Here is a 27,818-nt window from a genome sequence, read left to right on the forward strand (position 1 = left end):
GATGCCCATCTGCCATTTGCCCGTGTCCATATGCCTCATAGAGACGCATGAGTGAAGTAATAAGGGCGGCGGCGGGGCTGCGTCCCCAACACCCCAGCCGCCTGCCTGGCTAGCTTATGCCCTGAAATAATTACACGAACACTGTATTCTTTTAATCACCGCTTGGCCCATTCTTTTCTAGGCTAATTCTCACATATTAATTTAGCCCATTTCTAATCATCTGTGTGTAGCACCCCAAGGTGCGCTTACCAGGGAGATTCTAGCCTAGTCCATCCTGGGTCGGAGCTTCTTAGCGTGCGTCTGCCCAGGAGCCAGGAGCATGGCGTCTCTCTCAGGTGTCTGCTCCCGAGAGGACAGCGGTCGAGTCTGAGCTCACTTCCTCTTCCTCCCAGTGGTCGAGTCTGAGCTCACTTCCTCTTCCTCCCAGCGTCCTGTTCTGTTTACTCCTCCCACCTATCCTCTAACCAATAAAATGGGCCAGGGCAGTGCCTTTATTAGCCAATGACCTTCCTCCATCATTTCCCCTTTTTCGGTTTAAACAAAAAAAAAAAGGCTTTAACTTTAACATAGCAAAATTACATATGACAAAACAGTTATCAAGTAAAAGTTACAATAATCTTTATCATAACTAAGGAAAACTATAACTATAACTAACTATTCTTAACTCCATCAAAGACTCCAGAAAGATATAATATTACCTAAGCAAACAAGAAAAAATCAACTTTCAAACTCTAGAAATGACAGAGACATTTCGCTGCCTGGACAGTCACCCAAAGTTCCTCTGTACCCTTGGGGCATCCATCTTCAGCATTCAGGCCCATGGTATCCAGCAGACATTTCCATAAAGCAGGAAAATTCAAAGTCAGTTCAGTCACTATCTGTTGTGTCCTGCAGAATGTCTCACAGACTCTTTCATGAATCAGGAACCCCGAAAGATCATCTCACCTTAGGCAAGTTCAGTAGTCCTCTCTCTGTGGGTTCTCTGTGTCCAGTTTATGCAATAGTCCAGGCAAGAGCAGTTTCTTGCCCAAATGGCTATCAAACTCCATAACGAGCCTCTTTGATGCCCATCTTCCTTTGAAGTAGATTGGTGCTGCCTGGAGCAGAGTGTCTCATTGTCATGAAAAGTCCAAAGTTATTAAAACATTAAATGTCCTATTCTGTAATCTTTGAAAGACATGAAGAATATCTATCTAAAATATATCTCTATATATCTAGAAAATCTAACTAACATGACTACAAGCTTTACTATTATCAATGATTATCCATTAACAACCTATATTTCTTAATTATACAGTACATATTTAAATGAACTACACAATCACAATACCTTAATCAAAATCAGAAACACTTATATATATAACAAAATTGACCTTAAATCTCTATCAATAAAGCAAAATCTATACTAATGTAAATTATTCATATCTATATCATATCCCCCTTTAAATGTAAAAGGACGTCTATAAACCATATTTGGGAACATGGGCGCAGTTTTTTCTCTCCAAACTGCTTCCTGCTGAATGGGGGCGTCGTTAATTAGGTCTTTCATGGTATAACCTGTGTGCTCAGTTGGCAGTTGAGCGAAGCAATTTTCTGAAGATGTTCACTGCAACCCTTCAGGAGGGCGTGGTCCATCATACCAAATCGGAATAGAAGAAATGAACAGCGTCTCATCCTCTGTGAAAACAAAATAAGAAACTCCTTTCCAAAGTATCATATCCTTAGATCCAAATTCAAAATATCTATGTTGGATTAGTTCAGTAGCATTTATAAATAAATACCTTTTAGCAGCTGTTGCTCCTTCCTCAGCATTCAAATAACTCAAAGAGAGCATAATAGCATACAGTATCAAAATTCTCTGTCTATTTTCCATCTTTGTGCAGCTTTTTTTTAACCTCTATTTTGTTTATTTTTACTTTTAACTCTTTGCTTTTTGAGATAGGTTCTCTGTATCTTTGACCTGAAGTAACTCTGTAGACCAGGCTGTCTTTGAACTCTCAGAGATCCACCTGTCTCTGCCTCCCAGGCATTGGGATTAAAGGTGTAAGATACTACACCTTGAACTCACAGAGATCTGTTTGCCTCTGCCTTCTAGGCACTGGGATTAAAGGCGTGTGCTACCACACACAACAACTCTCTTCCTTTTTTTGTTTTTTACTTTAAGAACTTCAACTTTTAGTCTGCATATATTTTTAACACACTTTAAACCATTCAGAAAGTTTCTCTGTCTTTGAATCTCTCTTTACTGTATATCTCTCTTTTTCTGACCATACGAGTCTTTAATTTACCAAGCAATATCAGTAGGATTAAAGGCGTGGCTTTGCCAGCTAGATCCAGTCCATTCCTTAGCTTTCCAGCCTCATGGCTGAGGTACTGGCTGTAGCCAGCAAGGGAGCTTCAGCAGCCTGTGCTTGCAAACTGCACAAACCGCCTGTGTAAAAGAGTCAGAGTTTGTCCTGGCAGGACAGCCCAGAAAGCTGGCATTTTTAAACGGCGCAGCTTTTTTCCTGCTACGGCTGAAAACCGAAAAGCATGCGTTCAGCTTTTCGTCAACACCATTTAAGTGTTTCGTGGCAGGACCTCTTAATGAGCTGCAGGATTTTGCAGCTGAAGCTGAGTCAGGAAGCCTCTCTTAGATGAGGCGCTTGCTTGCCTCTAGCAAGCAGAGCAGACCCGAGAACACAGCGAATGTAGTTGCCATCAAACAAATCGTAGCACTTTACTCCAAATGCTCTATTCAAAAGCTCTGTCTCCTGCAGGAGCCAGACAGAGATAGCAATGTCGGCACAGCCCAAGGAAGTCGCGCTTTAAAATGACACAGCGTTTTTTCTGCTACTGTTGCCGAATCAGGAAATCTCTCTACAGCACGCCACCAACAAACAGCAAGAATCTGTGTTAAACTCTCTTTCCCTTATTTTTAAGCCTTCTCAGGTTTTTTAAGTGGATTTAGTCCATCACGTTGGGCGCCATCTGAAGTAATAAGGGCGGCGGCGGGGCTGCGTCCCCAACACCCCAGGCGCCTGCCCGGCTAGCTTATGCCCCGAAATAATTACACGAACACTGTATTCTTTTAATCACTGCTTGGCCCATTCTTTTCTAGGCTAATTCTCACATATTAATTTAGCCCATTTCTAATCATCTGTGTGTAGCACCCCAAGGTGCGCTTACCGGGGAGATTCTAGCCTAGTCCATCCTGGGTTGGAGCTTCTTAGCGTGCGTCTGCCCAGGAGCCAGGAGCATGGCGTCTCTCTCAGGTGTCTGCTCCCGAGAGGACAGCGGTCGAGTCTGAGCTCACTTCCTCTTCCTCCCAGCGTCCTGTTCTGTTTACTCCTCCCACCTATCCTCTAACCAATAAAATGGGCCAGGGCAGTGCCTTTATTAGCCAATGACCTTCTTCCATCACATGAGGTTTTGTTTCTTTTCATTATCTTAACATGGGTACTAGGGTCTTGTATGACCCAAGGTGTCCCTAGCAGGACTTTCCCATACTTGACTCAGGCTATGTTATCCAACTCTCTACACACCACATACCACACGTGCTGGTACACACACACACACACACACACACACACACACACACACACACATCGCGTGTGTGTCTTCTTTTTTTAAGACAACGCGGTACACGCTAGAGGGCTGTGTGCATTAGCCTTGGTCTCTACTCAAAATGGTCACATCGCGGTTCATAAGGGTCAGAAGTGGTATTGAAACCCAAATCAATTTGACCTCAGAGTCCAGCTTCTCTCATGAGCTATATTAAGAGGCAAATGAAACCACTGCAGCTCCTTGATGCCCAATCCCTCCGCTTGTCTGCAGGGGTTTGAAGTCAGACAGCTAGTAACCGGACACCAGCACTTCCTAACTGTGGGAAGGCAGACAAGTTACTTTACCTCTCCATATTCTCATCTCCTTGATGACCAATGGCAGTAATAACAGTGAGAACTTGGAGGGTCGAGCCACTTCAAGGGTGTCATGTACATAAAGGAAGTAGGATGGAGTGTGGTAAGTAGTAAGCTCTCAGGCAATGTCTATGAGCTGGTGGCACGTTGAGACACGCACATCAGGACTGCACTGTCTCTGTCCCTGCTTTTCACCTCATCCTCTTTATCCCAGTGCCTACCCTGGAGAGTGAATGATGTATGTCAAAAGATATGTCCTAAATCCTGGACCTGTGGTTTTATCTTATTTCCAAAAGCGTTTTTGGTAGACATGACTAAGTTAAGGATCTTGGGATGAAGTGATCTGTCTGGGTTATCTTAGTAAATAATCCAATAACAAGTGTCCCCATGAAAGAAAGGCGGGGAGCTATTTGATTTTATCATCATAGTATCTGAGTATTGTTACCTTTATAGTATATTTAAGTTATAAGCCACCTGGAGAAGATAGCAGCACTTCAAGACCTTTCCTTCATTTCTGGGGACAGGCTTAGTGCATTTGGGGCTGTGCACAGGATAGTTGTAGGATATCGCTACATTCTGGGTGGAATTATGCCTCTTTATACTGTCTTTGAAGGTTAAAACAGGTTTAAGGAGATGTGTATTAGTGCCAACTTAATAAGAGATGGTCTTTTAATGTTTAATTTTGTATATTAATTTGAATGTACCAAGTAGTATACAGATGGTTGATCCAACATTATTCTGGGAGGTGGATATGTGGTGTCTATAATCCTAGCACTCAAGAGACTGAGCTGAAGGATCAAGAGTTCAAATACAACCTGGGTCCATAGAAATATCTTGTCTTAAAAATCCTCATTATTTCCTCTGGGCTCTGCTCCAGTATTTCTTGATCTCAGACACCTAAGGTTTGTGTTCCCAGGGATTGCTTTCATTTCCTTAACCTTTGTTGGAGTGCCCATATCTTTCTCGCTTGTTTTCTCCTCTGCCACATGAGCTGGGAGATCTCAATCAGTCCTCCAAACATTAAGCATGTTCTTTTCCACTGACTTTGCCCCTAGAAATAGGCTTCTTGTCTCCATGATCTGGAGCTTGTCTTCATCATCTGGAGCTCGTCTCCATCGTCTGGAGTTCATCTTTATCATCTGGAGCTTGTCTCCACCATCTGGAGCTTGTCTCCACCATCTGGAGCTCGCCTCCACCATCTGGAGCTCGCCTCCACCATCTGGAGCTCACCTCCACCATCTGGAGCTCACCTCCACCATCTGGAGCTCGTCTCCACCATCTGGAGCTCGCCTCCATCATCTGGAGCTCATCTCCATCATCTGGAGCTCGTCTCCATCATTCTGCAGCTGCATCTCCTGGAAAGTCTTCATGGTCTTTTTGGACAGGAACAGTACAGAAAATAAAAAAAGACATAGTGTGTTCATCATTAAATGAAGAGCAAGAAATCAATGAGACAGTGGAGACAATTAGTGAAGAGGTTTAAGGACAAAAATAAAGTCAAGTTAGCGATAAACTCTAGTATGATTTTCCGCATCTATGCAAACATCAATTCAGCAAATAATGGTATCTGTGTATAAGGAAAGAAAACATAAGCTTTCTTCACTGTCTTCAAAAGTCCACATGGAGATCATGAGGGGTTGCTGGGAATCTCAGAGTAGCAGTGAATTAAAGTTTGGGGAGCAGGAGGCCAAAGGCACGAGCCCCTCCATCAGAGTATAATAAAGCTCCGAAGTTCACTGACAGAAGAAAACAGACTAACGGTAACCACACCACCAAACCCAAATGATTATCCTGTAAATTTCTATGCGAGGGATTTTGGATTATATTATAATCCAGTTTTTTCTATGTATGAGTGTTCACACGTGTGTCTGTTCGCCATATGCATGCCATGTGCTTGCGGAGGCCAGAAGAGGGCATTGGATCCCCTGGATCTGATGTTACATACAGATGACCATAGCCAACATGTTGGTCTGGTAACCCAATACTGATCCTTTGTGAGAGCAGCAGGAGCTCTTAACCCTTGCGCTCCAACATTAACATTTAAGTGGGTGTAATGAATGAGTAAAGCAGATTGCCCTTCCTAAAGTGGATGAGATTTATCCAATCACTAGAAGGTCTGCTGAGGAGAACAAAGGGCTGCCTGGTCGTTGCCTAGGTAACAGCATCTTCCCGGCGGTCTTCAGTGGGAACACTGGCTCTTTCTGGTTCAGAACTCAAACTGAGATGTTAGCTTTGCAGATTTTGATGGGTTCTTTGTTTCATGACTTCCATTGACTTTATTGTAAGATTAAAAACAATTCCCCACAATCCACTGGCCACTCACTTCCCGAATCCTTTCCCACCTATTCTTGAATGTTCATCCTTGGTTGAGCTCCCAAACCTCAGCTGGAAGGTGTGTGTGTGTGTGTGTGTGTGTGTGTGTGTGTGTGTGTGTGTGTGCGTGTGTGTGTGCGTGTGTGTGTCCAGAAGAGGCATCACTTACCTGGGACTGGAGCTACAGTTATGAGCCACCATGTGGGCGCCGGAGTCTATCCCAGATCTTTTGCAAGAGCAGCCATTGTCTCTAACCACTGGGCAATCTCTCCAGCCCTACAATGTGGCTCATAATAGGCAGGAGGAGAAACGATCCCAATGTTCATGAAGTGAGAAAGGGGTAAACTTGCATCCTTGGTCCATGCAGTAATAGATCACATAGAAATATCATTCAACATGGATGAACCTCTAAAATAAATCCGACATAGAAAGCCACCAAAGCGCACACGATGTGTGCATTTATATGACATGTTCAGGATAGGCAGATCTACTGAGGAGGAGAAGAGTAGTCTCCAGTTGGACTGAGGAAGGAGGATGGGATGGGTAGTGGCTGAAAACAGATATAGGTTTACCAAGGTGGTAGTGAAACCTTTTGAAATTAGTCTATGGTGATATTTACCAAGCGATCCAAGTGCATTAAGGTGCACAGAGCTAGGTACTGCTGATTGGTCGACTGGCTGATTTTCATGGTGTTGGGAGAGAAGCCCTGGGCTTTAACACGGCAGGCAAGCAGTCTGCTGGGGAGGCGTGGCCTCACCCCCGGCTCTGGATGGACACTTTAAAGAAGCAGCTTTTCTGGCGTACACATTCGCCCTCTGTCAAGCTGTCAAGAAATAAGGGCAAACCTGAAAATCAGTGACATGGTCAAAGTAACGTAGACTCCAAACCCCAGTTTCAATAAAAGTGAAGAGCAGGAATGAGATATAAATGGTGAGCAAATATTTGAAGTGCTCAAAACCAGCCAAGAAGGCCTAACCTTTCTATGGCATTCAGGATAAATGCTTTTCACGCATCATTCAGCTTCCGCGATGACCTACTCCCTCACGACGAGGCCTGGGTGACAGCCCTCCCTGTCCAAGCCTTGATGAGCCGAGTAGGGTGACATATGCTCCCACAGTGCCCACCTGGGCCCCACGGACTCCAGCGGTCCGATTTCATCAGGGCGTGGATGAGTGTGCGGGGAAGGCTTGCTGACCTTAATGCCCGTTGTGTAGGCGCTAGCTGTGTTTCTCCCGGAGGTTCCGATACGTGCAGGCAGCAGCAGCAGGCCCATCTCCTCTAATGAGTGAGTACCTGGAGTGTCGATTTTCCGAGTGGCAGGCAAGCGCCGTCAGTCTGAGCAATCAGCCAGGCTGGAAGAGAGCCTGTCAGTCGCTGGTGGAAGTTGAGTTGCTAAGGATGGCCTGTCCCTTCCGAAAGTGTCACCAGTGGGCCCTGGGAGGCCCTGGGGGATACAGCCAAGATTCTCTACAGTAATCAGTGTGTTCCTCCCCAAATAAAGCAGAAAGGGGAGGGATCACAGTTTACCAAGTCCTGGGCCTTAATGCCCGACTGTGGCCAAGTCAGTGGGGAGGCAGGAAAAAAGAGGGAGGGTGGCGCCCACCTTGGCCCCTCATAGTTGGCTCAAGCCAAAGCAGGCACTCTTCTGGACAACTGAGCTCCTGAAGGGACCCTCATGGAGGGGCTTTGTTGGGCCACAGTGACCTATCTCAGCGTCCTCCAGGGTTATCAAGCTGCTTACAAATAAAATGTCTCAAGCAAGGCCGGACGAGAGTAAACTTCGGGGCCCTGGAGACATGGCTGAACGAGTGTTAAGAACACTTGTTGCTCTTGCAGAAGTCCTGGATTTTGTTCCTAACACTCATGTGGTGGCTTGCATCATGCCGAATTCCAGCTCTAGGGAACCTAATGCCCTCTTCTGACCTTGGTGGGTACCCGGCACACATGTGTTCCACGGAAATACTTACAGTCAAAACACCCATATGCATAAAATAGAGATTGAAAAAGAATCCAGGGCCAATTGGTGGGGGCCTCTTTTGTACGGTGCTTGTTGGCTTGAGAATGTTAGCTAACAGCATAGCATCAAGGAGGGAAAGACACACAACTCTCTCTCTCTCTCTCTCTCTCTCTCTCTCTCTCTCTCTCTCTCTCTCTCTCTCTGCACCTCACATAGCTTAGACTAGCCTCAAAGTCATTATGTGGCTGGGGATGACCTTGAACCTGTGACTGCTGTGATTACTAGCCTGTATTAGCAAATTTGGTTCTCATCTCTCTTGTTAGGTTTCAGGCTTCAGAATATGCTTAGGCTCCCATGGAAGGGCCAACAGTGTTTGTGAACTGGACCGACCCATGCTGATCCCTAGAAGACTGAACAAACTTCTCATGGAATCACTTTCCTTGGCCCTGGAGTCTAGACATTTCCCTGGGTCCGCTGACTGGAGGGGTCTTTGGCTGGACCACAGACAGCGTCCTTGTTTGGCAGATCAGGGAGACGGAGCAACTCAGCCAATTGATCAAACTGGAGCAGAGTCGCCTTGGGGAGGGGAGATAGAAGGATGTTAACACAGCAAGGCTTTCCGTGTGCTGAGCTCCACACAAGACTCGCTGCGGACCACATCAGCTGTGCTGTTAGGAACTGACTTGGGGTCATCCTCCTCTCCCTTTCAAGGATAAAGAAAGTATCTGTCGCATAGAAGATGGCGGTGCCTGTACCTAAGAGCCAGAAAGACCTGGGTCAAACCTCGGGTTCTGACACAAGAACTCTTGGACGAGAGATGCTGTTTAAGTTGTTTGGCTTCTGAGAGCCCTGAATTCCTTGTGTGTATATAAAATCCATTCTGTTTGAGTCCCTGGAGCATAACAGGTGCTCAGTAAATTATAGCTTTCACGCTCGGAGCCGCCATCATCTCTATTGGCAATTAGTGTCCCTGTGTGTCCGCCCTTGTACTTAGACTTGGCACGCCGGATAAAGGAGAAACAGTCAGAGGATTCTGTTTCAGGTTAGTGTTTAATGGGACAGGTAAGATGCACATTAATTGCCTGAGTCCAAAAATGGCAATTTGAGACAGTGCTGTGAGTCAGGACTAGCGTCTTCTAAGAAGGCTACCCAGAAGTGAATGCTTAAGACTTGGTAACTTAATTTTCCATCTTAGGACGGAGGTTAGCCTTCACCCAGCCAGCACTGCAAATTGGCAGACTCCTGAGCTGTTGTTTGAATTGTTGGGCATCAGGCTGGGTGAGCTTTGAGAGTGCAATTTTTAAACTGGCCACTGGAGGGAGACAGAGTTTGAAGAATAGGGAAGCTGCTGGGGCAAGGGAAGTATTTCCTCAAGGACTTTGTCTCCTTGATTTCATGACCTGTCAAAAAACCTACTTTTCTTACCTTTGATACCCACCTCTTCCCTCGTTCCCTCTCCTGTCTTTGTAATTCTGATACCTTCAGTCACTCTCCTTTCATGGGCTTCTAATCTTTCTACCTTCACACCGCTCACCTAGGACAAATCCCTGGAAGAAAGTTCACACGCCCTTGTCACCAGGCAGAGGCTGTCATATGCTTTGCTCTGTGTCCTGAAGAAGGGCTGTGAATGACCAGCCAGGCCTTGAAAGCGTGAGTGGGAAGTGTGAGTGTGAGCGTTCTGTGGGGAAGCCCCTAGGCGGTGTGTTCATTGGGATCAGCACCTCAGCCTCACCTACCTCAGAGGCAGCTTCAGGGAGGTAGAGACCTGGGTGTGGGGATGTAGCGGGGAGTCTAAAGGTCTCAAAAGAAATTGGGCTCTTGTGGGAAGTAGGTGGAGGTGGGAATGGGCTATAAACCCCACCAGGGCTAAGTCGTGCACAGGGAACGGAGGTTTCAGGGTCAGCCATGTTGTCATCTGAACTGATTGAAGAACAGTAGGAGGGCCTTGGGCCTAAGTGCCGCATATCTGCCAGGAGTTATCTGGCAAGGTGGATTTGGGCTCTTATCTGTCCAAGGAAGTCCCTTAAAACTCGTGACCTGTCTCCCACAGGCCTGGGGTTATCAGTGAAGAAACCCCAGAATCTGACCCTTTAGCCTGTTTGCTAAGGTATGAGGCAAGAAGCGAGTGCACAGGCTTATGCGGGCTTAGCTCTTCCAGGCAGCTGCCGCCCCTCAGACTGTTCCATTGCTTGCTCAACCTGGCTTGTTCCTCCACAGAAGCTTGGCTCCGTAAACACGGAGCCTGCTGGGTCCGCTGTTTTCTTTGGTCTGGGCAAAGGTGCTGTTCCTCCAGACACCATTGCCCTCCCCCTCTAAGACAGGAAGCCAGGCTTGGGTCAGTGACAAGTAGGGACAGCTGCTGTTCCCTTCCCCTGAATTCCTGAGCCCTAGACAGTGATGAATGGCCTTACCCCTCCTTATACATTCCCCAGGTAACCAGAGTGAGGGAGCGACAGGTGGCCTGGGCCACAGTGCTCCAGGCTCCCCCCACACCTGGGCCACCTCTTCTTGCACCAGAGAGCAGGCAGGACAGAGGACCTTGTAAAAGAAGCTGAGACCAGCTTGGCGAAACACAAGAGGGCTGAGATGCCAGGGGTGATGTCTCAAAGAAACCCTGACCCCTAGCTGCAGGCCAGAGCCTCACCCAGCTGCTAGGCACTGGCTCTCCTATGCCCTTTCTATGCCCTTTCCACGTTCTTTTGGGTCTAAGGCAGACCATTTGCCTAAATGGGACTTGAAGACTTGGGTCAGGTTACTAGGACTAAGGGATGTGACTGGGTGGGACAGAGAGACACAGGAGGGCGAGGGACCAGACCTGGTGGGGGCTCTTCTTCCTGGTGTCATCCCCATTAGTGGCCTGACCAGAGCCAGGCTGTCAACTGACAGATCAAGGTGACCTCAGTGCAAACACCCATAAACCAGGCACACAGCAGGGGTGGGGACAGAGAAGGGCTAGGGGTAAAGAATGGTCGAACCTTTGGCCCCTGGGATCACCCTGACAGTCCCCGGCCCCTGTTGTGAAACGTACTTCCCCAGCAAGTTGCCCAGGACAGGCTCTGGGTGGTCTAGTTCTAGGGTCCTGGAACAGATGGTAGAGAAAGAAGAGGGGGGTGGCTCGGAGAGTCACATGGACAAGCCAGGAAATCCCCTGGAGGAGGGAAGTTAGCTTGGGCCCAGTCTGGAGATGAGCTGCCCTCAGCTAGGAGGCAAATGGAGGTGGTCGTAAGCAGGACTAGGGCTGAGCTGCTTGAGGACTCAAGATGGCGGAGCAGAGGACAGGATGCAGCCACACTGAACTCGGGGCCTCCGGCTTTCTGTTTCAAACGGGAAGGCGCAATGTCAGGGATGTGGCAAGACTAAAGTGAGGTGTTGTGGCACCAGGTGACAGCAGTCACCTGCCCTTTCTGGCTTGGGGCTCTTCTTTGCCTGGGGGGCACGGGCGTGTACAATGGTAGGAGGGTACAGGCAGATGCAGCGTATTTTGAGGGGACAGACAAGAAGCCCAGGGGTGCCAGAGTTGCCTGCTGAGATCACAGGGTGGCCAGACTCACTGGGTTCGCCAATTGGCATGGCATCTAGAGTCAGGAAACTTGCCCCTTGCCCCTTCAGTTGCTTTTCCAGCTGTTGCCTCTGGCTGGTCCTGGTGGCTCCTCTAAACGCCACTCCCCAGCCCAGAGCCCTGGGGTGGTGACAGAGAGCTGTGATTAGAGACTCATTTGTCCAGGTGGCCTGCCTTCTGTCCTTTCTGGAGGGGTGGCCTGGGGTAACTAGCTCTGGGCAGGGAGAAAGGTCAAGGACAAGATCTGCAGCCAGAGGAAGGCACCTTTGCACCGACAAGTGAGAGATGAAGGACTAGACTCTAGGTGCCGGAAGGGCAGGCCCTTGCCCCGCCAGCTGCAGCCCAGGAGTTTGGATGGGAACGTGAATGTGTGTAAGACTAGAGGGGAACTGGAAAATATGCACGTGGCACACAAAGCATGTGTGGACTGGAGCAAAGGTGTGTCACTAGGGATAAGCGCGTCTCCATGGGAGGCTCTGTGGAAGAAGGAAGTTTCCATTGAGTAAGCCCCCTGGTAGGGCAGGGGAGACGCTAACCAAACCTTGTCTGCACATTATCTCATTTAATAAAATTCCTCCAGGCCAAGAACAGTAACAAGCCCCCAGATGTGAGGTGCTTTGCCCAAGGGGATAGAACTGAAAGTTAGCCCCTCCCTTCCCTCCTATGGGCGTGAGCAGCTGGGACCAGAAGGCACAGCTCCATGGTGTGTGTGGGAGGAGCATGCGCACATGCCGTCCAGTGCCTGAGGCTTCCTGCTGCTACCATATGTTTCCTTACACACCTGGGCCTGGAGCCCCACAATGCTTGGCACTTCCGTGGACAAGGCTTGCTCAGCTCACTAGCCTGGCCCGTACTTAGGAAACACAAGTGGTCTTGAATCCTGGTGTGCACGTGTTTATGCTGACATGGTGACTGGGGAGCTGTGGGCTCTGGCAGTCTGGTGACTGGAAGGGCTTGGATAAGAGAATAGCATTCCCCCACGGATCCTCTCGGGCTCCCGGAGGGAATAATTGTTTCCCTCAGTCAGGGACCTGGATCACTACAAACTGAGGTCCTGCCAGGGTCTGGCAGGGGTGGGAACTTTCAGTGGCCAGCTCTGGCCGAGGCAGAGAGTAGGTCTGGCCATGGCCCTGAAGTCCCTGAGGCTAGCGTGGGCAGGCTGAGGCAGAAAGGCCATGTTATGACCAGAGCTGGGCAGTGTGTGGAGCAGGTCAGGACCTAAGAATCCAATCCTCGTTTCCTCCACTGTCCCCTCCTCCCGAATTAGAGGTCAGCACACTCAGAAGCTACTGGCTTCCCAGGTTTCCCAAGTCCGGGAGCAAAAATCACAACCATGCAGCTCCCACTTAATTTGGGGCTGTTGTCTGGAGAGGCACAGGACATGGCAGCCATGGAGAGGAAGATTCTGGGGCCAACCTGGGCTTAGCACTAATGATCCTGTCTGAGAAGAACTTTAGCTTGGGGACAAAATCAATGGCCTTCCCCAGGCCTGGTGACCTTCTGAGACCTGTGAGTGAGGAGCCGTGGTCTGAAGGCAGCTGCTGTCCAGGCCCCCATCCAGCCTGTGACTGTCAATGAACCGAGAGAGCAAGCAAGCGCAGAGGGCCACAGTGTGTCCATCTGGGCTGTGCAGAGAATGGCCAGGAGATGTCCTTGTCCATGGGAGTGCCAAAGTACACGAGACTGGGGATAGAGACATCAGAAACCGAAGCCTCTTCCCCCAGGGAAGAGTCACTTCTTCAACCCTGAGCCTTAGTTTCCCTCGGAAGTAAAAACAGGGACAGCAGAACTGACCTCAAAGGGTGGGGAAAGCAAACGGCCTGACGTCGGTGGTTCCTGCCGCAAGCCGCTGGCTGCCTTTTAGATTCATGCTTGGTTCCTCTTGATGGCGTGGATCTCAGGTGGGCTGCTGGCGTGTCTTGGGTGGACTGCTGGCGTGTCTCGGGTGGACTGCTGGCGTGTCTTTTCACCTTTCTCATCTCTCTTTGTTCCGCTTACATCCCAGTGCAGGGTCCAGTTGGGAACACAGAGAACCTAGACTACGGACCCAGAGCCACCGGGTGGGGCAAAGTCTCCATCTCCAAAGGTAGGAGGGACTCAGCCTCTTCCCTTCTACCCTGCCCGACATAGATGACCACATTGCAACTACAGAGGTGGTGCTTGGAGACTCGTAGCTCCACTCCCATCAGGGGAAATGGTGGACATGGAACTCATATAAATGGCAGAGCACTTTTAAAGAAAGGCGCTCAATCAATTATCTCCATAGAAAAGCCGCAAGAAGGAAGAAGAATTCAATTCTTGATAGAGCCCTTGCCTAGTAAGTCTGAGGCCCTAAGTTAGAGCCCGGATTCATTAAAAAGAGAAAGAAAAGTGGAGAGGAAGAGTCAGGTAAGGAGGGGATAGAGGAGCATGAATAGGAAGTCATTCTATCCTTGGCAACCCCCAAAAACCAAGTCCCAAATCCAGATCTTTCCCCTAGATCTTTCCAATCTTTCCTACACCGAGTGGCGCCTCTCGCTAAAGCCACGCCTGTCCCTGTTTGTGTGCTCAAATTCAAGTGCCAGGCTTGCAGGGCAAGCTCTGGGTCTGGCCTCGGCTTGTCCCGGGAGCCTGCAAGTCTACAGAAGGCCAGCAGGGGGAGACATTGGCACGTGGGTACGTCCGCTGGGACCTGAGGAAGGCGAGTAGGTCAAACCGGGGGGGGGGGGGGGGGTCTGAGCTATGGGATTGAGCCAAATTATAAGCAAAGAGACAAGGAGGGGCGGAGAGAATGGGCCAGGGCTGGGAGACAAAGCCCCAGATGGTGAGGCCGAGGCCGGGAAAGGCTGGAGTCCGGAATCTCAGGGCCCAGATGCCCGCTTATGCTTTTTCAAAGGGCTTCTGCTCTGCTCCTTTTCCTCTCTACCCTCGAGCTTTCTGTATAGTCCTGACCTTTTGTCCCTATTCGCCTACCCCAGGCCCTTTCGTGTGCCTTCAGACAAGACTGACTAAATCTGTGTACCCGGGTTGGGGGATAGGGAGTGTTCTCACAGGGCTCACTGTCAAAGATGAGATTCTTAAAGGCTTGGTCTCTAGATGCAAATAAACTCCCGTTGCCCTTTGGACACAGTACTTTTTCCTAGTCTCCAGCACCCAGAGCTGACACTTTTGTTGTGGTCAGTGAAAGGAAGGAGTGCATTTCGAGGGTGGAAAGAGGTCTCAGCAGAGTGTGGGTACTGGCAGGAACAGACAGACTGATTTGGCCACAGAAGTGGGAACAGTGGGATTCTGCGGCTGGTACGCGAGTATGTGTATGCATAGGTGGTGGGGGGGGTGTGCGTAGGCGCGCGCGTGAAAAAGAATGCAAGAACTATGCTTTCTGGAGATACTTGGGACAGGGCTTGTCTGGTCTAGGTCAGTGGGCCGGATGGTGACCAGGTGTGCGTAAAAGAGAGCAGGCCAGCAGCTTTTGAAAAGCGCCAGCTTCCCAAGAACGCCCTGGGAACCAGACTAAGCGGGGCACTAGCATAACCGCAAGAGCCGCACATTGAGATTAATGCCATCGAGAGCGCAGCGTCCTTAAGAGCTCCCCGAAGCCCCGCCCCTTCCTGCTCTGTGGGCGTGGTATGGGGCAAGGACCCCGTCACGGAGCTTTCTATTGGTTCGAAGGAGCAGGGTTGGCCTTGTGCTCGCCTGAGCAGGGGAGTAGAAAGCTCAGCGGCAGCGGAGGGAGTCTAAGCGCGCTGGACAGCAGTGGGGGGTGTGTGAGATTCGCACTGGCTGCAGACACTCGGGCTCAATCGCCGGGGATTAAGGACTTGGCGACCGGGCTGCCGGGCTACCCGGCCGAGGCTTCAGAGGTGCAAATTGGTGGGACTGGTTTGCTCAGCAGGGTCGTGCTAGTCTTTTAAGTACACTGAGAGGGGCCGGTGCTAAAGTAGAAGCTGTCGTGGGACGCGCGGCGCGGAGTCCCACTGTGGCCCGGAGGAACGGAGTCCGTGCTAGGGGGACTCACTCCGTCGGGAGCCTCGGGACCGAGCTTGGGTTATTGGGAGATATCCCCCCTCTTCTTCCCCGAGGCGACAATCCCAGGACCGTCGAGGCATCGGGGCAACCACTGAGCGCTCTGCGGGGAGACCCCGTCGGGGAAAGGACTCGAGGTCTCAAACAGTCTGGGGGAGCCAAGCGGAATCCGGCGGGATCACTCGGGGGCGGCGAGCCCCCGTCGCGCCTCGTGCGGCGGAGAGGCCAGGGGAGAGAGTCCTCGGAGGCCGCAGCTCATGTCCGTGTTGGGGACGTCTGCCCAGTGAGTCCTCCTGGCCAGCCGGGCGCAGGAGAGCGACCCCGAGGCCGGCGGGAGGGGAGTACTTCAAGGCCGGCGGCTGCGGAGGATGGGCGCCTGAGTGGCTCCGAGCGCTGCGCGGCACGGGCAGGCGAGGCGAGCTTTACTGAGGAGGCGCCAGGGGATCCTGAAGTGCATCCTGCCCCCGGGAAAATGGCCCGGCCTGGGCAGCGTTGGCTCAGCAAGTGGCTTGTGGCGATGGTCGTGCTAACGCTGTGCCGGCTGGCCACGCCGCTGGCCAAGAACCTGGAGCCCGTGTCCTGGAGCTCTCTTAACCCTAAGTGAGTAACTTATCGGCTCTGGTCCCTGAGGGTGGGAGGCACTCCTTCGGGGTGAGGTCGTGCACCCCCAAGTGCGTGGGGGGGGGTATCCATAGGCCGTCCGGCGCCCTGTTTTATGTCTGGCCTTTCCTAATGTTTTCTTGCGGGCAGTCGGGGCAGGGTGCAGAAGGGTGGGGTGGGAGCACTTGACTGTGTTGTGACCCTTCGGTTTGGCCCTAGCTTCCTCAAGTCCCAGATCGAGTCGCGATGGTCACACCAGGCAGATTAGGATGTCTGGGCGCTCGAGAGCGCACCAGAGAGCTGGGTGGGGGCGAGTAAGCAGCCCACTCCGGGGCCCCTGGGAACGTGGTGGTTTTCACTCACAGCCACTCCAGGGTATCGCTTCTCTGGCTTCTCCCATTTTCATTTGTCTTTCTTCCCTGTTTGTCTCCCCGTCTTTCTCTTTGCCGTCTCTTCTTGCAGTACCCCCCCCCTCCTCCATTTCTCTTTGCCGGGGAGGTAGAAAGGCGGGCGCTGCTTCCCGGCTCACAAAGGCGGCGGGTGGAGAAGGGCGGAGTGGAAGAGGGTTTGTTTGAGGAGGGGGCTCCATCCTGTGCCCGTCGGGGGTCCAATTGAACCAGGCAGCAGAGCTTCTTCGAGAGCCAGCCAGGGCTGAGAATGGTAGTGGAGCCAGCGAGGGAGGTGGGTGGGGAACGTGATTCCTGTCCAGGCAGGTTCTAGTCACCCCCCCCCTCAAGATTGGAGAGCCTTGCTTAGATTTCTCCAGTGGTGGGGGGGGAGTGATATAAAGAAGGGCCTTTTCTTTCTTCTCCTTCCCCTTCCTAACTCTGCCCCCTCCCATCTCTAAACAACACACACCTTTCAGGGCGGTGGCTCAGTGGTTTCTGGGCTGTTGTGACCTCTGGACCCTTTCTCTTTTGGCATCTAGGACTCAGATTGGAACTCAGGGTCATAATTGCTCTGCCCGTTTTCTGGAAGTCCAGGGAGTGTGTGGACGACACAGTTAGTGGAAAACTGGGGGGAGGGGGGTGACTGTTCCTTCCATGTTCCCATATTTCTGTTTCTGGAATTTCCTCCTGTCCACTCTTGTGGGCTCCCTGCTAACTTCCTAGGTTCTCGCCTGCCTTTGCCTTTTGAATCCCAGGGATGGTGTATCTCTCACCCCAAAAGTGAGAGAAGAGGGCTTCTTGTTTTCTCTTTGGGTTAAGATAGGGTCCCATTACCCGTTGGTGGCTAAAGGGGGGTCAGGGTGAAGGATTTTGCCTCCTTACAAGGAAAGGGACTGGCAAGGATTTCTACCTTACTTAGAAGCCACTTTGGTTACTGTGCCTTAACTGCTGGGACTCAAATGGTTTTGGGGACCCCTCTAGGCTATTAAGCCCATGGGGAGAGCTTGTGAAGTGCCCAGTTCTTTTCTGTAAGGGTGGAGGCTGGAAATGCTCCTTAGCGAGGAGAATTGCAATCCCCCTAGGGTAGCCCATCCTAGGGGCTCATGGGAGTGACCTAATTGCTCTCTTGGGTTGAGATACCGTGCAACTCCACAGCTGGAGAGGTGCTCTCCTGCAGAGTTGGGGCTGCTGGGAGAAACAAGATCTACAGAGCATCCCTCTTTATGTGTTCTCTGCCTTTAGAGCTCCAGAGCAGTTAACCAGCTAGAGAAGGTTGTGTCCCCTCTGCTCTCATCCTGTCCAGCTCAAGCTGAGGCCAGGCTTCCTGGGGTGGGGAATGGGACTGACTTTGGACTCAGTAGAACCTGCCTGGATTGTGTCCTGTAATGAACAGTTTCTGGGAACAGTTTTGGACTGATCCTGGTGGTGCCCCCCCCCCCCTCCGTTTCATCTAGGCTCAGGGGTCTGGAATGCAGTCTGTATCCGCGTTTGTTGGCACCAGGTGCAGGGCAGGAGGACAGGACCCAGGCACTGCCCTGGGCTCGGGGGGCCTGTCTGTGCCACCGCACCCAACCCCTGGGCTGCCACAGCTTTTCTCATAAACGCTGTCTGTCCTTCTGCTTTCTTGGGTCCTGCCTGAGTTCGCCCTCTCAGGCCGGCATTGTTGCCCTCTCCACCCCGTGAGAGTGGAGCTCACCTCCCTCTCCAGCTAGGCTCGCCTGCTCTCCCTCTTTCTCACACTCCCTCTCACTCTTAGTCACTCTCTGCCTCTTTTTCTCAAGTCCTTTTGTTTCTCGCACATGCCCGTGCTTTCCCTCGCAGGCTCATTTTCTCTTATCCCTCCCCTCTTCCTCTCCTAGCTTTTTGGTCCCTCTCCTCAGCCCTGTCAGGAGCTGGCACCCCTCCCTCTAAATATCTCGCAGTGCCTATAAACCCTGCTTAATTGCTTCCTCTTTGAGAAAAAAAAATCAAAATAAAGAAGTGATAGGGTCTGCTTCTAGGTTGCAGGGCACATGCAGCCCTGGCCCTGGGGAGCTGCAAGAGCCCGCTGAAGACTCCCAGCCTATCTGTCTCTTGAACTGCTGCTAGGGACTGTCAGGGTAGTGGTCCCTAGGTGATGGGAGCTTCTGCCACCTGGGTCCCTCCTGGCAGATGTGCCCCAAGAGTAAAGGGTGAGAAGATGGGTTTGATTCCACTGGGGTTTGGTGAAAACTGGAGCAAGTATGTTCGTGGCCTGGGGGCATGGCCTAAAAGGTCTCAGGGAAGCCACCTCCCCCAGCTGCTTCCCCTCGGGAACTTGGGGCAGCCGGTAAGCCTCACACTTGAGTCCTCCGCCAAGTCCAGCTGCTGCAGTTCCGTCTTTTGGTCCCATTCTGACCCTGTACTGCCCCCCCCACTCAGGTCCCCCCACATCCAAGGACTGGGAATGTGTTTGAGATCACATTACAAACCTTCCCACAATGGGGGTGGGGTAGGGAGCTCAGTTTGGCATCCAGGACCCTTGACTCCATCCAGCATGGGTGGGGCAGCTGCAGACCCCAACTCCTGCTTGCTTTCTCCAAGCTAAAGTGGTGGCCCCAGCCCCCTCACAGCTGTTCCAGCTCGTAGTCCTGGGGAGGCCAGCCCAAGGGACTCCTTTCCAGAGTTTCTCGGAATAGTCAGGTATTCTAGTTTATGTCTGATTGGCCACAGGTGAGAGGCCTGGGAACCCAGCAGTTCCTAAGACTTCCTGTCTCCTGACCCCACCCAGGGAAGCTAGGCAAGGGCCTATGAGGAAGCTGGGGTGAGGCCTTAGTTGGGGGTTCCCTTTCTTCTCTTGGGCTCTTGGGGCTCTCCGTTGCCTTACCAGCTCGGGTGCATGGGGATGGCTGGGCCCTGGGCACTGCTGGATCAGTGCAGCACTTTTCTGGGGTTAGGGCTATCTATGTATGGGGTCAGTGGGCCAACCAGAAGGCTGCTGGTTGCCATGGGAATACCAGGTTTGAGGGCTAGCGCTAGCTCACTCTGTGGTTAAAAGGGGATCTGAAGTGGAGGCTGCGCGCCAGCTGCATTTTAAGACTGTGAAAGACCCTTCTCCCTAGGATGTTTCTGTGGTGGTGGTTTGGGGTCAGGGTGCCAGCAAGCCAGAGGTGGGAGCATTTTCACCTTGCTTCTTCTGAACGCTACTGTGGTTGGCATGCTAAGTAATAGGCAGGTAGTACCTTGCTTCTTACAATGTACTCTCACATATGATCTCATCGGGTGCTCCCAACAGCCCTGGGAAGTCGGCCTTGGCCCCATTTTCCAGAGAAGGAGGCATATGCCCAGGAAGGGGAACTGACTTGTTGAATCGGGGAGAGCTGTGCCGAGTGCCATTCTTTCCAGGCTGGCCTGCTGCAGGGAATAGGAATTCAAATCAGGGTTGGAAAGAGACCTCTACTGCCCCTGGGCTCTCCCCTCTCACCTCCCAGGCGGGCCTGCATCTGCTCTGTGTATAACTCAGGCCCTGCCTCTTGTAGGGTAAGTAGTGTTCCAGCCTCTTCATTTACCTTCCCTAGGCTTAGCTCTGAGGGCACCCTGCACAGGTGACCTAGCCCAACTCACCAACCAGCACGCTGCCCCTCCCAGCTCTGAGTAGTTCCTTTGGTTTCTCTCTGGGCCAGGAATCTCTTCCTCTTAGGAACTCTGGGAGGTGAGGCGGGGAGCGGGGAAAACATGGCAGGGGGAAGACTAAACCCCAGTGGACCAGCTTTGATCAGGTGGGACAAAGAGGCGGGCATAGTTCATGTAGGTGGGGAGAGTGACTTCCTCCAGGACTCTCTGGCTTGCCTGCCTCCGACAGAGTTGTGTGTGTGCCAGGGCCCAGCTGCTGTTCCTGCCCACCCACGCCTGGGCGGGCACTGCTGGGACACGCCAGGCCTGCTCCTGCTGCCTCGGGGGCTGGGTGGAGCAGGGGGAGTGAAAGAGGAGCCTTTAATTTGGGGGCTCCCCACCCTAGCTGGGATGAGAGCAGACTTGAGTTCTGGCTTGGGGTCTGTCCCTCATCAGTATTACTATCCTGGGGTGAGAACAGGCCTAGTAGTGGTGGGGTCACCAAACTAAAATTGTGGCGGGAGTCTCCTACCGCATTTAGACTTGCAGGACTGAGAACTGGGCTCCCACTGAAACCTCTCTGGGAGAGCCCAAGCAAGAGGTTGAGGGAAGAAAGACAGGCCTGGTGGGGCAAGAATAGCTTTCTAGGCAGAAGGGTCCCAGCTGCGAGCTCGTCCCCTGTAGTATAGGTGACATACAGGAAGGTAGAGACGAGTGCATCTGAGCTGAAGGCTATTAGTGAGGGCTGTTAGTGTCTCATCATTTCAGGGCCTCGGAGGCTACTGTCCCCAGAGCCCGTGGGATTTTCATAGCTCGGGATTTGCGTAGTTTTCAGCGGCATTTCCAATCAGATCGGATGAGGGAGAGACTTGGGCTAGGGAGAGGGCAGTCGCAGGACTGGAGCTGAAGTAGTTCCAACTGCCTTCCTAAAGTCCTTTTACTCCCTGGGGTGGCTCCCTGGGGTCCCAGGGCTATCAGAGACTAGGCAGGAAAGGCCTCGGGTTGCCATGGTGACCTGCTTTAGGTTTCCTGCAGGGCCATGTCAATCCCCTTATTTTTTAGAAAAGGGCTTTGTCTGGGGGTGGCCCCAGGCAGGAAAGCTTGGCTTGATGATGGGGGGGCGGGGGACAGTCCTTTCTGAAAGGTGGTACCTAAAGAGTTTACGTTAGGGGCCTGTTCCTTTTCCTCTTTTCCCACTCAGTGAGAAAGGGGGAAGATAGGTAGGGTGTCCCTATAAAGTATCACAAACACTGCCTGGCTCTGGGCTTCACTTTCATTGGCTATTCACTCAACCCTCGTTGTGATCCCATGTACTGTCTTGGACTTCTCATGGGCCTAAGTGAAATTTGTCCAGTTAGAGGAAGATGCTAAGAAAGTGTGGGATGGGGTCAGGGATTCAGGCCTCATTAGATTCCTCTCCCTTCCACACTTTAGGAGAAGGTGAGTTTTCTTCTGCCGGCTGCTATGTAAATGAGCTGATGAATATTTATGAAGTCTGTTCACTGAGGTTGGAGACACTCTGAGGGGTGTTGGGGGCAATAGTCCTTTCTTCTTCCCCTCCCCCCACCAAGCAGACATCTGTTTCCTCAATGTGTCTGGGTTCAAAGTAGAACCCCAAGTAGCTAAAAAGCCCTGCCGAATGCTGGGGCTCTGGAGTCTGGGTGGGTAGCTGTGAAAGAGTGTATTAGAGAGGACACATTTCTCTGGTGAGAAAGCTGCGGCCCAGTGGTTAGGAAGTGAGCTGGCCTCCGTGTCATCTGCATAGCTACACTTCCATGTCGTGCTGCAGTGCAGCTGTATAAGGATCAGACACCGTTGAGTCCTGTTAGAGCCCTAGGGATTTCAGCAACTTTCCTGAATGGGAACATCTCTCTGATCGTTTATTTCTTCATATTAAGAGTCTAGGCTGGGTCTCTAGGGTTCCTTTGAGCTCTGAAATGTTAAAAATGGTCTGTTCTTGCCACCCGGGGAGAACCAGAGGAAAGCAAAAAATGCCTTGAGAAGTAGAGGCTTTGGTGAAACTTGTGGGCTTCGTACGGCACATGGATGATGGGGTGTTCCATCTCAAATGTTTCCTTGGGCCTCCATGTCCTGTTTGCTTACTCTCTGTCCGCCGAAGAACTGGAGAGGTAGAGACCAAAGGATGAAGTGTCCCATTCTGGCACTGACCCTCCTGTACATCAAGATGGAACCTCTTAGCTTTGTAGAACATCACAGGACATGGAGGGTTTGGTTTATTTTTTCCATCTACTTCAGCCACTTAGTCAAATCCCCTCCCTGCCTAGTGAGGTGTCAGGACAAGGGCACATGTTTGACAATGTGAGGACATCTGCCCAGAGCTCAGTACACTTGTCTCCGCTGTGTCCAATCGGAACCGCATTGTAGGAACCTGTGAACTGGGGTTCTGCACCAACACCCCAACGACACTCTTCTTTGTATGCATCCCTTTCAGCCTCCATTGTCCTTTCTGTTAGGGTGTCTGTCACCGAGGGGATGAAGCCCACACTGCTTGCCATGGCCCTTGAGGAATTTCTTCCAGCCCTAGATAACTATTTCACTTCTTTTGATGCTCTCCACTCTTTCCTGTGCGGGCTGAGTGAGTCATCAGCAGGCCTGGGTTTTGTCTCAGCCATTGCTGTCCACTGTTGCTATGCACTGACGTCTTATCATTTACCTAGTGCCCACCTTCTTCCTGATCTTTGTATGAAACCATCTCAGAGCATTGCAGTGTTATGGTCAGATGGGATGTCTCTTGATGCCTCCCACCCTGGGTATGTGAAGCACCATCTTCACATGTAACCTGCAGATAGCCTAGAGCTGTCTATGGCTAGAGTGTAGGCTGTTTACTTTTTGGAACCAAACCAGATAATCAAGTCCATGAGAGTCAAGGTGTATCTTCTCTTCCTAGATCTTGCCCGAGAAACCACAGAACTTAATGTTGGTATCTGATCTCCTGCTTCTTGGCGGACTATTTCAGAGATGGATTCAATGTTATTGAGTACCTACTGCATTCTAGGTTCTCAGCCACCCCCAGTCCTAGGAGTGAGGGGCCCTCATTTATAAGTGAAGCAAGTTCAAAGAGACTGTGCAGCTCGCCCAAGACTATGGAGCTACTAAGCGCCTAGCTTTGGAATTTGGTTCCAACATGTGTTCTTTCTCTTTGTTCCCGGCTTCTGCCTGAACAAGCTGAGAAATGGCCAACAGAGCTTCATTTCTTTACTGTGCTTTCCAGATAGACAGTGAAGCCTGGTCCAAGGCATTTAGTCATCTCCTCTTGGGATCTGTAGTAGCTGCAGTGTGGAAGGAAGAGGTTAGATGACAGGTATGTAGGCGATCCTGTCTTCTACCTGCTGTCCTTGGTAGAAGTACCCTTCTTTTTTTTACTTCCCTTAGTCATGTTGAGTGAGAAACTGGTCAAGTTTGGGGATTTAGGCTCTTGGGATGGGGGTGCATCATCAGAATGATATGATAGAGCTGCTCCTAACCAGAGATGGTGGCCATCAGATCCTGGCTTCATTGCTTGTTCCTATCTCCCCATCATGCCCAAGATTAGTAAGATGTGGTAGTGGGGGGGAGGTCCCAGGCAGGTTGAGCTCCTCTAGCCTTTGGCTGGGAGCTGCGGGGGTGGTGGCTAAGACATGTGTGGGCTTGCTCTCTCTCTCTTTCCCCCTGCCTCCCCCCTGCCTACCCCCTGCCGTGTGTGTGTGTGTGTGTGTGTGTGTGTGTGTGTGTGTGTGTGTAAATAGTAGTAGTGGCCTTTGAAGGAATGTGAGTGTGTTGGGAAGTATGGGGAACAGGGAACCACCTCCAGGGAGCCTGGGCCTGACACATTGGTACCTGTCCCATTTGGCCACGTCAGCCCCCCTGCGGAAATGCCCCATTAGGACAAAGGGCTCCCCTAGCCAGGCATTGCCCCACCCTGCAAAGCACTGAAAGCCTGGCAGCCTTGCCTATGGGCCACCCCTTCCACACCCTGCTGGCAGTGTGGTTCTTTCTCCCCACCCCCACCCCCAGCCTAAGGATAGAGGAAGAACAGAAGGCTGATTTGATATCTCTACCCAGTAAGACTGGTCTGGCCTTCATTTTCATAACCCCTGGTTTTGGGGGTAGCCAGAGATCCCAACCTTGAGGTTGACCATTTTCTTTCTTTTGGGCAGGTTCCTAAGTGGGAAGGGCTTGGTGATCTACCCGAAGATTGGAGACAAACTGGACATCATCTGCCCCCGAGCAGAAGCAGGGCGGCCCTACGAGTACTACAAGCTGTACCTGGTGCGGCCAGAGCAGGCAGCTGCTTGCAGCACTGTGCTTGATCCCAATGTACTGGTCACTTGCAACAAGCCACAGCAGGAAATTCGCTTTACCATTAAGTTCCAGGAGTTCAGCCCCAACTACATGGGCCTGGAGTTCAAAAAGTTTCACGATTACTACATTACGTGTAAGTCCCTACCCACCTGTCGCTCTGTCTCTCACTAGGCTTCGCTCTGCCTTCCTGCTGCCCCCTTGCCTATGGGGTAGTAGTGGCAGCTTCTGAGTGGGACAGGGATGCCACATGCGTATGTTTACAACGCTGCCTGATCTGATCCCCTTTGAAGACACTAGCATGCCCTCCTGGAAGCCTGGCCTCGGAATTCTAGCCCCAACAGTCAGCACACGGCAGCTCGCCTCAGCTCCAGGGCAAGCATGAAAAAGACTTCTATCCGTGTTGCTCTTTCTTTCTTGGGAATGGTAGAGCTGGCAGAATCCTTTGAGGTCAGCCAGCTGTTCTGCCTTTGTGGGGGGGTGGCGCTAGGGCCCCAAGAGGTGAATAGGGTTGAGGATGTAGCTCAGTGGTAATATGTGACTAGCATGTCACATGACTAGCATGTGACTCAGTCTTTAGCCAGTGCCCTCCTCCTCTGACCCCACAAAGAGGTACATTGACACCTTGCCTCATATCATACAAGGAATTGATGGGATAAGATGGAGGCTCTAGCCTGCTCTCCTCACACTTACCTAGGATTCCTTCCTAACTAGGAAAAAAATCCTGCTAGCGCTACCAGTTCCATTTATTTTGGTCTGGGCATCATCTCTCAATGAGAAGGCACATCTTAGTATTGCCCCCAGAATCTAGGCCTGCCCACAAGGAGTGATGACCTTAGCAGAGGGGCTCATGGGCCTAGCAAGACTGAGTTACTTCCTATTAGGAAGGAAGTAGAAGGGTTTGGGTGAGTAGGTAAGAGCTGTTTGCCATGATCCACTCCCAGTGGCTGTTTTTGGCTCTCTGGCTCTCTCTTGATGATCCTGTCAAAAAAGGGGGAAAAACAAGATACACTGAAAACTCCAGTTTCTCATTTCTCTGGTCTTTTCCTGCAGCAACATCCAATGGGAGCCTGGAAGGGCTGGAGAACCGGGAGGGAGGTGTGTGCCGTACACGCACCATGAAGATCGTTATGAAGGTTGGGCAAGGTGAGTGCCCAGTTAGGCCTTTGGTATTGGCAGCTGGTTGGGGCATGTTGAGTAGTGGGGAAGTGGTCGGGCTAGAGGAGCAGAGGTCTAATATTCAGGTGGATCTTAACCCCCCGAGGTACCTGAGGGCATCCATGCCGGCAGTCCTCCTCATATACCTTCTCCACCCACAGATCCAAATGCCGTGACACCGGAGCAGCTGACTACCAGTCGGCCAAGCAAGGAGTCAGACAACACTGTCAAGACAGCCACGCAGGCCCCTGGTCGGGGATCCCACGGTGACTCTGACGGCAAGCATGGTAAGCATATATAGGTACTCTGCAGAGGGCATTGCTTGTGCACCCTCTCGGTCTCGTGTGTGAAGTTCCTGCTGCCCTCCCCCTCCCCGAGACTTGCCGTCTATCTCTGGTCAATATGGGTGGCACAGGGACGCAGAGAGTTTCTTCAGCTCCAGCATTGTTTGCAGCCCTTCTGTTGACTGCATCATCTTCTGCTGGCTGACAACTTATTCCCTTCCCTTTCCTCAGAGACTGTGAACCAGGAAGAGAAGAGTGGCCCAGGTGCAAGTGGCGGTGGCAGCGGAGACTCCGACAGCTTCTTTAACTCCAAGGTAGCGCTGTTTGCAGCTGTGGGCGCTGGCTGTGTCATCTTCCTGCTCATCATCATCTTCCTGACAGTCCTACTCCTGAAGCTCCGCAAGCGCCATCGCAAGCATACCCAGCAGCGGGCGGCTGCCCTCTCGCTCAGTACCCTAGCCAGCCCCAAGGGGGGTAGTGGTACAGCAGGCACTGAGCCCAGCGACATCATCATCCCCTTACGGACTACAGAGAACAACTACTGCCCCCACTATGAGAAGGTGAGTGGGGACTACGGGCATCCTGTCTACATCGTCCAGGAGATGCCACCTCAGAGCCCGGCGAACATCTACTACAAGGTCTGAAGGCCCGGCGTGGCCTCAGGCTCCACAGGACACATGGCCTGGACTGGCCTCTCTTTTCTCCCCCATGCCCCTCCCCTTGCCAGCTGTGCCCACCTTTGTATTTAGTTTTGTAGTTTCTTGGCTTTTATAATCCCCCAGTTTTCCTGCCCTCTGGGCTTCGGAGGGGGGTGCTTGTGCCCCTAATCCCCATGCTCTTGTGCCTTCCCCCTCTGGCCAGGCCTCTGGGCTCTGTGGGGGCGCCCTTTCTTGGAGGGCAGGGTTGGACACTGATGGACTGCAGGCAGGGAGGCAGCCCCCTGGCCCTGCCCCCTCCTCATCCCCTTTCCCCATTCCCAGGACTGCTTGTCCACTATCGTCACTGTTTTAATGCTTTTGTGTTCATTTGTTTTAGCTGTCAACTCATTTTCATCTGTTTTTTGAAAAAAAATGGAAAAATGTGCAAGGCAGCTCCTGCCTAGGTCTCTGAGCCTGGCCTGACCCAGCAGAAGAGGGCCTGGGGCAGGATGTGGCCAGTCAGGAGGCATAGGGTGGCAATTCTTTTATAGACTCCTCAGTATTTCAGGGGAGTGGGGGAGGGCACGCCAGGGCTAGTTCTGCCTGTAAGGGAAGAGGGGAGAGCCGCTGGGCTAGGTGTCCCACCCTCCTTTTCTGACCCTCATAATACAATGCTGTTCCTAGCAGTGGGGTAGTGACTACCACCCTTCTACCAAAAAAAAAAAAAAAATCCCTTCCTTGTGGGATTCTTGGGCATCTCCTGCCTCCTTCACTCTCACGGTAATTAATGTCTTAATTGGCTGTTGCCTGGGGAACAGGAGAGCTGCTGCAGGCAGATGACCTCATGGGGGGTGGAGGGAGGTGAGGTGCCCAGGTGGCTATTTGCCCTGCAGAGCTGGGAGTTTCCCCCCACCACCCTCTTCTCTCCTCACCTTTGGCATCTTTGGTTCTGTGGGGAAACAGAGGTCCAAGGTGGAGGAGATCTAAGCGGGTGTAAGGCCACGTGGCTTGCTCCTTCTCTGGGCTGTAGTACGAGTAAGCACACACACACACCCCACTCACTCAGTTTGGCTCCCACCGACCCCCCTAGTTTTGAGCTGGGGCCTGGAAAGAGGAAGAGGCTGCTTGGGGCTGGGCCAGCCTGCAGTGC

At 51.7% G+C, this 27,818-nt stretch overlaps 1 protein-coding gene across 1 annotated transcript; it reads left to right on the plus strand.

Annotated features, from left to right (window-relative positions):
- The first annotated feature begins 15,400 nt into the window (after nt 1–15,400).
- Nucleotides 15,401–27,120, plus strand: LOC121441926 (ephrin-B1). The gene is made up of 5 exons (XM_041643325.1): nt 15,401–16,330; nt 24,447–24,724; nt 25,642–25,734; nt 25,908–26,033; nt 26,262–27,120. Exons 1-5 carry the CDS (start codon nt 16,203–16,205, stop codon nt 26,672–26,674), a joined length of 1,038 nt encoding a protein of 345 aa, XP_041499259.1. The 5' UTR covers nt 15,401–16,202; the 3' UTR covers nt 26,675–27,120.
- Nucleotides 27,121–27,818: the final 698 nt, after the last annotated feature.

Source organism: Microtus oregoni, unplaced genomic scaffold (assembly GCF_018167655.1).
Source record: "Microtus oregoni isolate MIOR12 unplaced genomic scaffold, Mior012 000084F_ref0000050, whole genome shotgun sequence".
Taxonomy (NCBI): Eukaryota; Metazoa; Chordata; class Mammalia; order Rodentia; family Cricetidae; genus Microtus; species Microtus oregoni.